This window comes from Leptonotus elevatus, chromosome 12, assembly GCF_054856555.1.
Source record: "Leptonotus elevatus isolate MCC_2025b chromosome 12, RoL_Lele_1.0, whole genome shotgun sequence".
Classification (NCBI taxonomy): Eukaryota; Metazoa; Chordata; class Actinopteri; order Syngnathiformes; family Syngnathidae; genus Leptonotus; species Leptonotus elevatus.
In genome coordinates this window covers 20,253,546-20,269,688 of record NC_141250.1, presented here as the reverse complement: position 1 = coordinate 20,269,688, position 16,143 = coordinate 20,253,546, and the positions used below count along the sequence as shown (strand labels likewise).

At 39.4% G+C, this 16,143-nt stretch overlaps 1 protein-coding gene across 3 annotated transcripts in view; it reads left to right on the top strand.

Moving 5' to 3' along the window:
- Positions 1-1,381: 1,381 nt before the first annotated feature.
- Positions 1,382-16,143, top strand: part of myo1b (myosin IB) — a 48,588-nt gene continuing 33,826 nt past the window's right edge. For all 3 annotated transcript variants that reach the window (XM_086091016.1, XM_086091015.1, XM_086091014.1), the window contains exons 1-3: positions 1,382-1,649; positions 8,115-8,259; positions 10,911-11,026. In XM_086091016.1, the coding sequence (XP_085947142.1) occupies positions 8,134-8,259; positions 10,911-11,026 (242 nt within the window). In that variant the 5' untranslated portion in view covers positions 1,382-1,649; positions 8,115-8,133. The remainder of the gene's footprint in view (positions 1,650-8,114; positions 8,260-10,910; positions 11,027-16,143) is intronic.

Genomic DNA, 16,143 nt, shown 5'->3' with positions numbered 1-16,143 from the left:
TATGACATCTGATTAATACTGAACAGATAAAGTTAAAATCCTTGTCATTTTTTACTCTATGTGATGTGCCTACAACTATATCTCCGAAAAAGAAGCATGTGTACCTGCTTTGCCAAGGTTCTCATTAAAGAAGCTGCTGAGAGTGAAGGCAGACATTGCACTACTTCGCCAGCAGAATTCCAGGCAGCATGGCCAGCTTGTTAGGTGTCTTCTCTGTGAAGCTCTTAAGAAGCCCCAGCAGCTGCCAAACTGCAAAACGCACAAAACACAACTGAGTGAGACATTAATGACTGGAAAAAGTTTTGAGTTGTCAATTTAGGAGGTGTAAAATAAGACAAAATGTGCTACTTGCTGTGTTTCCTTGAAGGCAGAAATGACCCCAAAAAATCCAAATCTTAATTGTATAAAGACGGGATGACACTTGTTTGCATTTAGTTTGTGTACAACTGAAATACAGTTCAAATTATACTCATTAATGAAACATGTTAACGGCAGAAGGACAAACTGTCCCTGTTTGACCCGGTAGGCCTATTCCACCCACCACCAGGATAAATACAATTGATTCCACTATAGTGCCAGCTAGTCGAACTTGTGGTAGTTATCATTGAACTTTACATTACCTTCCTTCCAAATGTGTCCAATTTACACACAAAAAAACAGCCTTTGTACACTAGCATTCTGCTGGCGCCCTCAAGGATCAGTGTTTCTTTTTGTGGATAAGGCATAAGTCGCTGGAGTTTGTAACTGCAGCATTTCAGGCAATCTTGCAGTACAACGTGGTATTGAATAGAAAAGATCCACCACTGTGACTGAACTAATGGACAATTTTACTAATATTTAGTGAGAAGAAAAGAGGATGGAAAAATATCTAAACGTTACTTACTAGCTTCATGATTCAAGAGTGCGTAACGCGCATGCGCATTCTCACCTGTGTGAAAAGTACGTTTCTTGTTCTTTAATATAAAAGAAATGACTTGATAGCGGGGAGAGTATAATATTTTATCTCGTTTTCTCGCTGTGTGTATAGATTAGACAAAAGTAACCGTCAACAAACGTGTGTGTGCTATCTAGAAATAAAACACACGAGGGGGATGTTGCGCAATGATGACTACACCGAAGGGGATGATGGATCATTAGAACGGTGCGTTAAGGTTCACCTCGGAAATATTGCAACTCATCGCGTGAACTTTCTTTCTAGATAGTTTTCTCTTCTTCTGATTCCAAGTAAAATTTATTTTAAAGTGAGTGGCTTTGGAATAGTCGATTCTATTGGCGACATCAAAAGTTATTCCCTCTATTTGACAGATTGTCCTGTCCGTGGCATTACCAATAACATGCAAATTACCTATAACTCATGAACGCATCACTACCCCCACTTCCCTCCACGCTGGAGGTGATTAGGGGACGCTGAACTATCCCGGCGACGCCGCTTTGGACACTCCCCGTGGCCGGAGGACGCCGAGCTCTCAAGTCCATCCGGAGCTCCATTCCAAAGTGCCGAGAGCCAAGCTCCAAGAACCGAATTTCCACTTCCAGGCAACCCGGAGACACTCCGGATTTGGGCAATCATCTCCGCGGTCCTACTTCTTTTTTTTTCTGTTGAAAATTGGATACTGGAAGAGAGGAAGTCACTTTTGGAGAGTTAACCGGTGAGTTCGGCATCGAGCTGTGATTTTGGTTCGGCGCTACCAACTATTTTGCTTTGTTCAGTTGCGGAACATTTTGGACAGTTTTTCCACTGCTTCCCGACTCATTCATTCTTCTCCACTTCGGCGTGGACGTACTTGGGGTTGCATTCATGTTTCTTTGAATGTTACACTGTATTAATAAAATCAAAAGTAATGTAGAAAATAATGAAGGATGAAATTGGGTGAAGTATTTCGTAGTTTAGTAGCAGTTGTGCTCCTTGGCTTTTGCGTCTCGATTTAATTGACTTCATCTGGCTTCTTTGTGTGTGGTGAGATGTCCCACTGAGGAAATGCATATCAAACTTAAATATTTCCAACTTGGGCCTATTTGTTGCTCTTTCCACTATTTCTGGCATCGTGGAACTTTTAAACGAAACTTTTTGTGAACTATTAAAAGTTGGAAAAAAGAAAAACTCCTATCACCTTTAAACAAATCCCTCTGATCTGTGGATAAGTAAGGCTCAATGGCACACAGAAAAGGATCAATGATATCTTAAGGTGGTTAAACTGACTGAGGGCAGGCTCATTGACCCAAGTTTTAAGAGGTCAGTTTTTTTCCTTTTTTCTTTTTGTATTTTATTAAATTTGTACGCATACACCAAGTAGCCAGAGTGCACAAAATTGGCACAGACTACAGACTGACATCTATCTGTATTCTGTATAGCAGGGTGCCAGAGAAATGTCAATACTCTTGCAGTGTATGTCGATCGGCACTGTATGTTGATCACTAATGGAAAGCATGCAAAAGCATTTTTGATTGTATTAAGACAGATCACAAGGCCTTCTGTCTCAATAGATCATTTCCCCTCACAGGCACGCACAAGTCATCTGCCGTAAAACAAAACGGCATTACTTGTTTTAAGTTCCAACTGCTCCATATCAAATACTCAAATTTTTCGTCTGAAGTCAACTTGAATATTGCCAGAATCTTAAAAGAGTTTTTATTGGCATAATTAAGAGGTTGTTTTTTTTTTTTGTCTATATGAACTTTTTACTTTTTCCAGTGTTAAAGATTTGTGCAGTTATTTATCGCTGCTTCGACAAATCATTTATGCCTATTCTCATCCCATCATCTAAAGTGTTTTGTATTGTAAATTGAGAGTTGACTTCAATAAATGTGCCTGAAGAACTTTTGGTGAACACAAGCCATCGAGCGGTCGTTGTATTTAAAGGGCCAAAGTCCCTCAGCCGAGCTATTGTGGACAATATTGTTTGTACTTGCCTTGCCAACCAACCCTTGCATGTTAGTGTTGTGAGGCGTGTCTGTCATGTTAGCAGTGCCGCATCAACAAAGGTACATGTGCAGCCCCAAAAGGGATTTGAAAAAAATAATAATCTGTGCTGTCTTTATCAAAGGCTTAATTTACAGCCACAGGTCTCCATCCGATTTTAGACTTTCTACGTGTATGTTTCAAGTAACACACAGACGTATGTCGGTTCAAAGAACAGATCAAACAAGATGCCCAAACTGCACGAAAATAACTACACGAGGAAATGACAACAGAGAAGTCAACTCTAATACAGCGCTACCTTGACGTGTTAGTTTAATTTGTTTCGAACTTGAAACACAATTTGCTCAGAATGGCTCTAAACAGCAATACAGTAGGAGGCAGCTACTGTATGATGACGACATAATGATATCGCAACATTTTCCAACTATTCAACTCTTCCCTCCTCACTATTTACTTTCTTGAACTGTCTTGCTGTCCATTTGATTTGGAACGCTGCTGCCTCAATTCAATGAAGAAACCAACCGAGTGCCCTAATGCTTAATTATTCTGAGGAACATTTGAGATACATTCGGAGACTGCAAACCTTGCACTGTGTTCCTCTGTGGTTTAGCGTTCAAAGGTTCAACTGCCGTTGATTTGGAATTTGGGACACTGGGAATCCCGCGGCTTTTTAGAGCGGAACCCAGAAGTCGCTTGAGACGCGAGTCGGCTTTCGAATTTTGTTTGTTGTATTTTTTTTTTTGCCTAGATCATCTCCTCATGATGCTTACCATCTCTGCCAAAATCGCATCGCCGACATCCTCAGTTGAACAGATCATACAATTCTATCCTTGAGGGAAATTATTGATAGTTTTAATATATTTAGTTTAGTTTTTGTGTTTCCAGTGGGGCTAAGCCATTATTTTAGGGAGGTGCCTGAAGGGTTTACATTCAATAAACCCGATCTCATGAGTGTGTGTTTGTGGTGTAATCATATTTAATAATGGTGCACTAAACAAAAACAATTCCAGCTTCGGCTGTTTTCCCATTGACATTTTCACAGGACGACAGGGAGGACAAAGAATGGTAAATAGGGACTCTGACAATGGCTGTGTTCCTTTTTAGCTTCTTTTATGTCATGGAACAAACCAAACAATAGTTCCCATCAGTCACCTGGCCTCTCTTTTTATTTATTATTATTAAGCCCATTTATTACATTGTGGGAGCTTTTGTTATCTACATTGTTTGTGAAATCTGATATCTGAAAAATTAGAAATGATGATGCATGAGTAATATGTGCACGCCCTAAACACTCAATTTGATCATGTCTACAAATTCCTCACAAAATTCTGCTTTTAATAAATGGTATTGTTCTTAAACCAAGGGACGCCAGACGTTTAAAATGGTTTGACCCACCAAGTGTGCTCATGCACAAACTTGTACTCTCCCAACCACGTAGAACTACAACCAACTGGTGTTCATGACCCGGGATTACAGGTCATTTTCCAGGCAGCAACTGCAAGTTTAAACTTCTGTCCTCTTGTGTTCTGACCCGCTCTCTGGCACACACGTGACGTGCCGCTGCTCCATTAAGGCAAATTTAAATCTGCCATTGCTGCCAAGCTGTGAAACTTTGACTCAAGTGCCATGGCAAGACTAACTCCATCTGAAGGACATTCTAGACTAGATTTTATCATCTTTACTTGGACATAGATGTCACTGTGTTCTCAAACAACTGCTCCAGGGGTAAACAATGCCAATTCTGTCTGAATAACTTAGACAGTACTTCTTGCAAAGCAACTAATTATAGATCCAAAGCTTCCATTGACTATTTTGATTAATAAACTCTTCTTGGTGTAGCTACACCTGAGGGTTAAAATATTTTTTTTCTTCTTTTTTTCTTTTCTTTTTTTTTTCTCTTTTTAAAAGAGGGTTAAAATATTAGAAACGGCTCTTGGGATGAGCCGGGCTAGTACGAGCACGTACAAGTATCCTAAACAATAGTAGGATGGTATATAGTGGGGTGACCATCTATGACCACAATTCTAGGGTAAAAAAAAAAAAAAGGTGGGGGTAAGTCCTGTTTCTGTAAATAATAAATGCACATTTAATGGCCTGCCGCCATGTTCTTGCAGATTTGATCTGGCAGTGCTATCTGGGTCACAAAGCATGTCTCATATAATAATGATAGTGAAATCTCAGGCCCAGCTCATCCATCAGTATCAGATTTGCCCTGATTAAAATCTATATTGTCTTATTGTCGTTTGAAATTTGACCATGTGGTCTGTACAATGTGTATGCAAGATACAATTCAAAAGACAGGCGTGCCATTAACTGTTATTTGAGACTGCAAGTTGGGCAAAGGGAATAAATAGCACTTTATCTGGAAGTGCTAGAAAAGTGGAATAGGGCGACGTCGCAATACAAGTAATACTATGGCTGTGTATGTTCCAAATGCAATGGTCCCTCGACTCACAAGTGACTAGAGTTTTTTTTTTGAGCATGCGAGCTATGGCTGGACAGATGTGTGTTTTTTGTTTTGCTTTTTATTCCAGGTAGAAATTTTAGATACAATTGCAAAATGGTGGCACTGAACTCCAGTCATTTCACAGAAAACCACAGTGTAGCAGATTAAGAATAATGTCCCCCCCCTCCCCCAAAAAAAGAGGCTTCAAACTGCTTATTGCCACTCCCAGTTGACGTTTATCAAACAAAACATAAGCAAAGATTAAAGCAACCATATAACTTTGCCCTATATGCTAGTCCACTAGCTTCATGATAACAGATAATGCAAAGCGCCAAAATCGGGCTAAAGAAACTAGCATCAATGTCACGCTGTTCATGTTTTTTAAGCAACAGACATTTGAATGCATCTTAGCAACGCATGTATACAATATATTAGTACTCGCATGCATATTTTCTTTATCTTCTCTGAAAACCAGCTGTTCGCTGTTGTAGCAGTCATATCCATATGTATACAGATAAAAAAGATGATTTGAGTGGTGTGTTTTGAGTTATGATTGTGGCCATGGAAGAAATTAAAATCAAGTATAATCACCACTTCATGTGAAGGTAAATGTTTTGACAATAATGGTTTCCTTTTTATGATCAAATTCATTTGAGAAGCATTGAACTCTGTATTTCAGTCAATAAGTTAAAATTTTGAATTTACCATTCTTTGGTTCTGCGCTTGGCCCTCAACCACTCAGCAGTGAGGATAATCCCCTGAGTTTAATCAAGGCTGTCAGGTCTTCTCTTCTCCCTCCTTTGGAGGCAATCCAGCAGCCTGCAACTCTTATTAATGGGATTGTGCCACTGGCTGCCTCTAAGCCACTTCTTAGATCTGGAGTGTGTGTGGTTACTAGCAAAGGAGCTGAAACCTTTAGGCTGCCAACAGAGGCAACACTTTGCAGTCAGAATGGTCATGTGTTGTCACTGATGACGAAAGGGCCATGTCCTGTAAATCTAATTTGGATGCTCCAATGTGTGTCTTCTGCGCTTTCACCTGTAAATGTTTTACAGGTGATAAAACTCAGCCAGTTTGAAATCGAAAAATAACTTCAAGTGTAAAATTGCTCTGTCACCCACTATCATTTTCACTGCTAAAAAAATTAAATAAAATGTAGTAAACAAAATAAACATTTTAAAAATTGCCTCCGCCAAGGAATTTACAAGTTTGGTCATCCGTCAGTCAAACTCATTGTTAGATCGCACTAGCGGCCTTAAATTTTGATTTGACATTAAGGCATATGTTTACCAGACTTCCAACATGTTGACATTTCTCTCCCTCAACATGAAAAGCCAAGATTAACCTCCGAAGTATTGTTTTCTACCAAAAAGCATAACTGATCTCAAATCCACAGCCTCGCCATCTACACAGATTTGTTGGTCATTGCAGTGGTTTACAAAGCTAGATTTCACAGACAAGCTTGGTGATATGCTCTTCCACACCTACCTTTTTAAAATGTATTTGAATGTAGAGGTCAGTGGCAGTAAATGCTTGGATAGCAGTTGACAATAGATGGACATGTTTATGAATGAGTTAATTGGAAGTTTTTTGATCTACAAAAACAATGGCAAAAACTTAAGCAGTTGCTTATTATTTTTTCATATAATTGATGCAGTTTTGTTTCTATGCACCGATCTTTCATAGCTCACTACAGCCTTGCAGCTTCTTTCTGGCCTAATAAAATTAGGCCCTGGAGGGGAACAGAAGCCAGGGAAAAAGTGAAGAGGAAGTCCACACTGAGCCAGTTTTTTCCCCCTTCTAAGAACTGGGGCTGTTTCTAAGTTACTGCTTGTTTGACAGCCGAACAGAGTTATGCGTTGTAAACTATTGATGTTTTTTTTTTTTTGTTCAAAGCCTCATGTAATCTAGTCTGAGTCATTTCATTACCTGTATTGTATGCCTGTGTATTCTGAGTTTCCATTCATCCCCTCCTAAGCGTCATTTAGATTTTAAGGCCTGTCTTGGGTTTTGCACCTAAATTACTGTACAACTACTACTGCTACTGGTACTTCTACTGAGAGGCATACTGAAAACATTAAGATGTGTTGACTTGCTATGCTTATATTCACCGTCTTTTGTATTATGTGAGTGATGAACAGTGGATGACTGCATGGCTTCAACTGTTGGCCAAGTCTGTCACAGCAGCGAACATTGGGTTTGTGGTTGAGCAAAGCCCCGTATCAAGGCCATGAATGTATGCTAGGCCCCTCTTTTCTCCTATCCTATAGCGATGGGATTAGTGGCCCAAAGGCATTTGAGGGCAACACAGGACTGAAAACTGCCAGCTCCAGCATTGTCTTTGTCCAGGTGCTCTCCGGCCCAGATCTGTTACTGACTGTGTGTTGTAGCAGGCAGACGGGTGATAAAATTGGGAATCCCGTGCTATTTCTTTGATTTATAAAACAGACTGAAATGGGAGCATTTCCATCTGAGTAACCAGCCAGAGGTCAAGCATAAAGCAATTCTCGCATGTCACTCGAAAGCAAGACTGACGACAACCAAAAACCTTTAATTCCTCCCGCTGGAGTTAAACTATTGTTGGCCAAACGTGCTCAATCCAGCATTTATTTTTCTGGCTAATGTGTAACTGTTCATTTACATGTTTTACAATTCTAATAATGAAGTTTTGCAGAATACTTCACAACAAAAACAATTACCACTCACCTGATATTCTCACCTGACAAATGTTGTTGTTTTTTCTTTCAGGGGGAAACCAACAGCCAAAATGGAGGTGAAAACATCACTTCTAGACAACATGATTGGGGTGGGGGACATGGTCCTCCTGGAACCCTTGTCTGAACACTCCTTCCTTGAGAACTTGAGGAAGCGCTTTGACCACAATGAGATATATGTAAGTATATATTTTAGTGTATATGTTTTGTAAATGTATGAAGTTGAGTTTTTATCATTTTCAGGCACTCCTATTAATGGAAAGTCACCTTCTAAATTTGCCACACCACTGAGAAGAGTGCTAACAATCCTGCCAATTTAAAACGTAATCATTTAATAAAGTATAGGAAAAAAATATTAACGGTCGCAAGGTTTTTCCATGCCGCAAAAACAAGGCACTACGCCAGCATAAAGCCTCAATTCATATCACTGGCTGTCAAGTCGGACTTTTTACCCCAAAAATAATCAAATAAATAAATCCCTCCTCCTTCTCTTTCGTCATTCTCCCTATGAAGTACATGCTCTTGTGGCAGACGACGAGGCACTCCAAAGCAGTTACGCCAGCTAGACAATCTGAAAGATGGGACTCATTTTTGGGGGTGTATGTATAGCTAGTTAGCTAAATGAATGTCACAATTGTTCTAGATAACCACTAATGCAAACAAAGGTGCTCAAGTTGTTATGTAGTAGGGAGGAAAATAAGGAAAACTGAAATGGTGAAAAACAGTTAAGCTGTATCTCTACACTGGTTCAAACATATATCATGTATCTAGAAACAAATTCATTCAGTATTTGAATTTGTTTAGCATTTTTCAGGTACTTGAAGATTTGTTGATCAGAAGCACTTTGTTGAAATCTAAACTTTATTTGAGGCACTTTCAAACCCCGTCACTGTCATCCATTTGTCCTTTACGGTATGTGAGAGCGGCTATAAGCAAAGCATTTCCTAAACTATTTTTATGTCTCAGACTGTCTGGCTGTTCTAGACATCAGCTGTGGTGATTACACCTCCACTCTGGTTGCCGTTGGCTCACAGTGCCCAAGGGATAATGTCAACTCATGCAGCAACGATAGCCATAGCAGCGCTCTAGATATTTTCTGAAGACGCAGCTCACTTCCCACAGGGGCATTGGGATGGTGTTTTTATCTTCTTTAAGTACATAGCTCCCTAACTATAATCTCAGAGCTCCTAATTGTCTAAATGAATGCTTCAATCATATGGCTTAACTGTGTTTATATTTGAAATTGTGTAGCAATAAAGATGTACAATTTTGAAAGCAATTGATTTGCTTTTTCAAAAGTACAGGTAATGACTTGGGAAATCACAGCTAGCATTTAGTCAATAAATATGCATGACATTAAACAATTGTATGTTTTTTTGCCTATGAATGAAGTGCCTATTGAAAAAACTTTCCCAATGTTGCTTTGACTGCAGTGCAAAATATACTAGTGGCTTATTTTAAAATGTCATTATTGGAACATATATAAAGGAGTTCGCTTTGACATTTCTACTTGATATGATTCATATCACCAAGAGACCTCATTTTGAAATAATGGAGAGGACTGCAGATGTTTACATAACAATTTAATTGTTTTATATTGTACAGACAGTTGTTTAAAAGGGTATCATGATTCCTTGTAACTTGTTTCTTCCCTCCCCCATCTTTTCAGTCAAGACCATATTTTGAGTTACTTTTTCTCAGCATAAAATAAATGCAAGCATGTTTTTGTGCCGTGTACTTTTTAGTCATCAAAAACCCTCAGCAGCACATGACGATGTTTAGATTGCAGTCAATTATACACTTTAGTAGCAGCCCTCTACACTTGAAAAGGCCTGAAGCTTCATCCTGTGTGCTATTGAATGAGAGGCTGTGGGAGGTTGTTGCCACAGGCAAGGCCATGCTCCACTCCTTTTGGAGTGGATTACGCAACAACCATTACCATGGACAGCAGAGAGAATGTTTCTGCTTGATGTGTGAAAGTGCTATCCAGGCTCTGTTGCGAGCGTAGGAGTAGATGGCTGGTTATGCTCTCGGTTAGCTGAAGTGTTAGATTTTGCTCGGATGGTGTCAATGTTTTTTTGCGCAATGGAGAACAGAGAAAACCAGTACTTTTTACACTGTTGTGATTTGTGTAAGGGGACCTTATTCAAACATTTTACTTTAGATTTTAAGTGGCACTTTTAACCATTCAGCCATTTTAGAACATGTTGATGGATTTCGCATGACCTACAGAATATTGTTCTGTGACGATATAAACAACAATTCTACAGGATGAAAAGTACCAGAATAAAAAAAACAACTTGGTTTTTTTGGTGCAAAACACGTCAAATTTTGAACAGTGATTTTTGAGAGAGAAAAATGTGCTTTTGAGTTTTGACTATAACACAACAAAAAGAATATTGATAAAGAGCTTTTTATAGCAAAATAATTTACAGATATGACCCGTAAACTGCTAACGAAAAGGGGGTCTTGTATGGAAAAATGACATGACAAGTAAATGATTTTTCAAATTTGATTAATGGTGTTCACCGGGTATCGCAATTGGTTTGGTAGGACCTGTAGCACCAGACTCCACTGCATTCCGATGTTTTGCCCCGCCCACAAAGCCCTGTTTATCTTCAGTTTCACTTCAGGCATTGCAAGCCCCAACAATGTATTAGCAATCCCCAGCTGAGAAAAGCTGAGGGAAGCAGAATTCCTCCCATTGTTGTTCAACAATCAGGGTTCAAATGGACTTTGTTTTAAGCTCGGTCTACTGTCTGTCCAGTAAAATAAAATTTTAAAAATACAAGTTAATTTACCAGCTTGTTCACAAATTTCTTCCCCACAGACTTACATTGGCAGTGTGGTCATCTCCATGAACCCGTACAGGTCGCTGCCCATCTACAGCCCAGAGAAAGTGGAAGAGTATCGCAACAGAAACTTCTATGAACTCAGCCCACACATGTGAGTGCACTTCCCAATCTACCCTGTTTTTCATTTGTCTTTGTCATGGTTTTAAAGACCAAATACTTAGTGAGTGTGACTGTTTGTTGCCTAGTGTACAGCATATGTGTCCCACGATTGACTGGCGATCAGTCCATGGCCCAAGTCAGCTGGCCTCCAGTTCATCCACTGACCCTGAAAAGGATAAGCGGATGGTGGTGTTCAGCTGCATCTATTGGCAAAAGCCAGCGCGTTGCACATCTCTGTAAAGATTATCAAAGTGCACTCTGTGACGAATGGGGAGGGGTGAGAGGGGGGGGGGATCAGAAGGGCTCTTGCTCTTGTAGTCTTGAGTCAGACTCGAGCTCCCATGGCCATTCAGCTCTTTGGCTGACCATCTGTCCGATAGCAACGTTACGTCAGCGTTGCTGTGAGGCTGCCAAGGCGAAACAAAAGCCCAACACTCGTCAATTAGCCTGCTGTGTCTCTGGTCTGTAGCCCTCAAGAAACAGATTGGAAGAAAGGGAATACCAATGTCCCAGAGTTGACACGTGCTAAGTAGACAAAAGCAGGATTTTGTTTATTCGTTGGCAAGTTAATACTTAACTTCATTGTTATTTCTGTGGTTGCCAGATGATTTAGCTTATCATTTCCTCTTATGTAGCAAATGAGTGATGATGTCAAAGGCAAGATGTTTTAGTGTTTGGGCTACTGTGTCAGCTCTTTAGCTACACTAATGTCTGACACAGTAATACAACAGTCATTTTTCCATTCCAAGTTTTTTTTTTTTAGTACTATCAATATTCTTAAGACATTGCTCGCCATTCGTAAAATGTTATAATTTTTATTCAATTCATTCTCATGTCATGCTTGTTTGCATACCATATTGACAAAACCAGTTCCCGTGTAAAGCAAGTAAATGACATGCAAATATGATGGGTTGCTTCACAGTGCAGTCCTGGCACACGGTAGTCCAGATAATGGCTAACATCTCTTCGTCTGCTCAATTTGGTTACCAATTTGTTTTTAAAGCCATTACGACCCATCCAGTGGAGCAGTTTCTGAATGATCTTGGGCTTCTAGATATGGTTCTTTGTGCATACTTGGAGCCCTCGGCCCTGTCTACACCAGTAGTTGTTGATGTATTTGTTACATTGGCAAAAGGGCGTTTACTGTATGGACTGAAATGGTAATTCTTTGGACATTGTTAGCATCAGTGTGCAATTGTCTTGTGTAAACAACTGTCAAATGAAGATGGTTTCAACATGCTACATAAATTGATCCTAATCTGCTATAGTCAGAACATATGGTTAAGCTTCATGGCTTTGCATTGATCTTCTCGACTCAACCTAATGTTAAAAACTTAGGATATGCATTTGACTTTTTTCCATGACAGCCTTTTGATCTGTAGTTCAACAATATTGACCTTATGATCTCAAAAAAGTTTCTCAATTGCCTCGAAAAATCAACTTAACAAAATTGCATTGTTGTGCCATTTTGAATAGTAAGGAGGAATTTTAAACTAAAGTGATTTTCTTACCCAAATTTGAAGGATTTTGATTCCTCGTAAATATGACGTTAAATCTGCTTCCAATTTGAGGGACTATATGTCAAAGCGTTAAATGAGCATACACGATTTTAGCATGCCATCCTTATACACGTTGGCATTTAACACCTTGGTGGCAGGCAGAGATAATTTAAAGAACAAATAACTAGTAACAGATAACTGATGTACCTTTTCACTTTCAAATAATACACCCGCACTCTAAAAGTAAATAACACTTGTGTGTCAACCCGCAGAGTATTTTGGGGTAAATGTTCCCATCACAGCTGTTTGATAATAAGTTCCAATCAATTGAAATGTCATTACAAAGCCTAAATATTTAAAACCATCAAAGTCTATTGATATTTCCAGACAGATGCCAATCCGTAAACAAACATTCAAGCCACCATTTCTTGTGCTCATCAAACTAGATGAGTTCCATTTGTCAGATGCGGCACCCAAAAGTTAATGAGTACTCCCTACAGTTGCAGACTTTTCTCTTCTACAAACGCAAAGTATTAGGTTAGCTAATTATTGCTCTATGCACAGAAACATTACATCTGGTCTGGAGTCCATTGTTGCCAAGGATTGACAGATTGAAAAGTACAGATTTGTAGTCTGGGGTGGGATCCTGTTATCCAAATGTTCAATGACGTATATGAAATCCCCAATGTCCCATCCTGATTGCATCATCTTTGACTCATGGGCAGTGGGCCAAAGTTTGTGCTTGTGTATATGTTGGGGCTTTCAGCTGTTAGGCGCACTGCTATTCAGTTGACATATTTGCAGATTAGTACCCTCCCAAAATAAATCTAAACAATCTGAACATAAAACACACTTGGATTTCTTGTTGGAAAAGGCCTACGAAAGAGTAATTAGACCTAACTGCATTAATGGCACCGCACCTTTGTTTGCCTTCCATTGCTAGTCATAGCTAAAGGTTGTAAATATATATGGCCTTTGTTTCTGCATTATTTCTCATTACTCCTGGACTTTGTACCAAGCGTTTCCTGCTAAAATTCAGTACTAAGTTGTCTCGTAGATGAATAAGTTCCCACATTCATTTGAAATGTGTATTATAGGCAAAAACGCCCCAACCACAACCTCTCTGTAATTGACGGGCGATCAGTCCAGGGTGTGGTCCGCCTCTTGTCAGCCCAGATAGGCTGCAGCTCCCCCTCAACTCAGAACAGAATAGTTGGTACAGAAAATGGATGGACAGATGCTTATACGTAAATATAAAAATATTCAAATTCCTGCATAATTTTCATATCGTGGGCTCTGTTGTGATCACAGGCTTATATAATCACTGCTGTAGCAGCAAACCTGTTTGTCGGTTGCTTGGAGTGGGCCCTTTCTGAAATGGCATTTTGACTCAGGTAGGTAGATTGTGTTGGCGTGTAGGTGAGATCAGCAAACCCACAGAGGAATGATTGAGAAAGAATAAGCTTCTACCTTTCTGCTCACAGAAGAAATTCAATGTATTGTGGGTGAAGTGGGATGGGGGTAGAAAAGTGGTAGTTTAACAGGCCAAAATCCAGATGTCGGGGTGAGGCAGGGCGAGAGATTAGTTGCATTCTAGGGGGTTAGGTAACATGATCAAGACTGTAACATTTTGTTTTAACTGCAAGCAATGTGAGATAACTAATCATTAATAGAAAGTTATTGCTTTCTTGCTTGCTTTCATAAGTAATTGATTCACTTGCTGTCGTCCAGAATTTTCATAGATTAAAAAAAATAATAATAATTTTTTTTTTTTACTTTACACTGTGACCAAAACCGGTGGAGATCCTCACCCATAAGAGCCAAAGACTATTGCCGGTCTATGTACTGAATTTGGAAATCCATCAGGAACCTTCTGACTAAAATGTAGACGTCCCCTGTACATTGGCCGATAAAGAAACAGATGGACTGGACTGCTGCTGTTGTGCTGCTGTCAGCCCGTGCAGAGTCATGGTTGGCTAGCATGTGATTGGTCAAATTAACTCAAACAAGCTGTTAAACGGATTTGGTAGTAATTATTGTGAATAGGAGTCAATAGCCTGTGGAAATTTGGCCATGTGTAGAAGCAGCTATTTTGTCCAAACTTACAAAGAGGCCACATTTAGAGGAATAAGAAAACAAGGCTAGGACTAAACTGCCCTTACTATTGGCTATTGTGTTGCTGTCCAGCTTGCATCAGCTAATGCGCACTGCCTGTGTTTGGCAATGTACAATGTTATCTAGACAAAATGTATCTTGATTTCTTACAGTGTGAAATAGTACCTCTTGTTTCGTGCTGTTGCATCATGAAATCTGCGTTACAGCACTGTAGGAAGTCTAGAGTCACTCGATAAAGGCACGTTCAGGTAGAGGAGGGTGGGGAGAACTTAAAGAAAATGTTATTTAGTAGGCTACAAACATTAAACATAAGCCTGTAAATTTGTTCTATTTTTTTTGTACTAGTTGTAATTACAAAACTGTGTAGCTGAAAAATGTCGGTGCTGCATTTGTATTGCCCCTATTGTAATTTCGTTTAGCTTTTCGGTAGGTTATTTTACCTGACAGATGGCAAAGAAAATTCAAATCGTCTTCGGATTCATCTTTTTTTCCTCATTTGATTCCAACATGTGGTAGTCGGGTCATCAGCATATCACATTGTTGCCTACAGGCTACTGCTTCTTTCACATCATGCCAAATATCCGCTAGCTAAATTAAGTGTTAATTTTTATCAAGCTATCAAACTATAAAAAAAAAATTTTTTTAAACACAATAGCAAATCCAAAAATGCATTATATCTATTGCAAGCAATGTGAGATAACTAATCATTAATAGAAAGTTATTGCTTTCTTGCTTGTTTTCATAAGTAATTGATTCACTTGCTGTAGTCCAGAATTTTCATAGATTAAAAAATGTTATCTAATCTTCGATAAACAGTGTCGTTTCACCATTAATATGTTATCATAGTTCATTGTTGGTAGGTAATAAACGGGTCTCTTGTCTAAACATCAACTCACACGCTGTAAATCTACTCAAAGTAAGAGTGTGAAAGGCCTCAATATATGTCATTGTGTCATGACCAGTCGCCAAAGACATTTCTTTAGCGGCAGAATAAGACATTGAGAGTAGCATCAATGAGAGAATTTCCCCAATCTGACAAGCCTGCTGCTTTTGCGATCGTAAAATGAAGTCCTGATCCTCCGTTTCCATTTCCCGGCCTGTGGCTTTGCTCATGTGGCTATACACCCTAGCCCCAAGTATATTGCGTAGCCAGGACATTAGGTTTCATCCATGTACCGCACCATTTATTACTCGATGAAATCTCATGACTCAGGCATTCGGTCACATTCAGTATACTGGGTAGTCATTTTTAAACTCTTACTTTTTTGGTTTGTGTGCAAAATTGTTCTGCCTCAAGTAAATTCTCTGTTCTCCCCACCCGCACGTTTTAATGTATAGAACAGGACGCATTACCACACATGTAGAATAAAGTGAACGCAGCCCCACTTCACTTAACTTTTAATTTTAAAATCAAGTAGAAATATTCTGGATGTGTGTCTTTATGCCATCCTGTAGCCTGTTCTCCTTACCACCTGTTTAACAACACAATGTCATA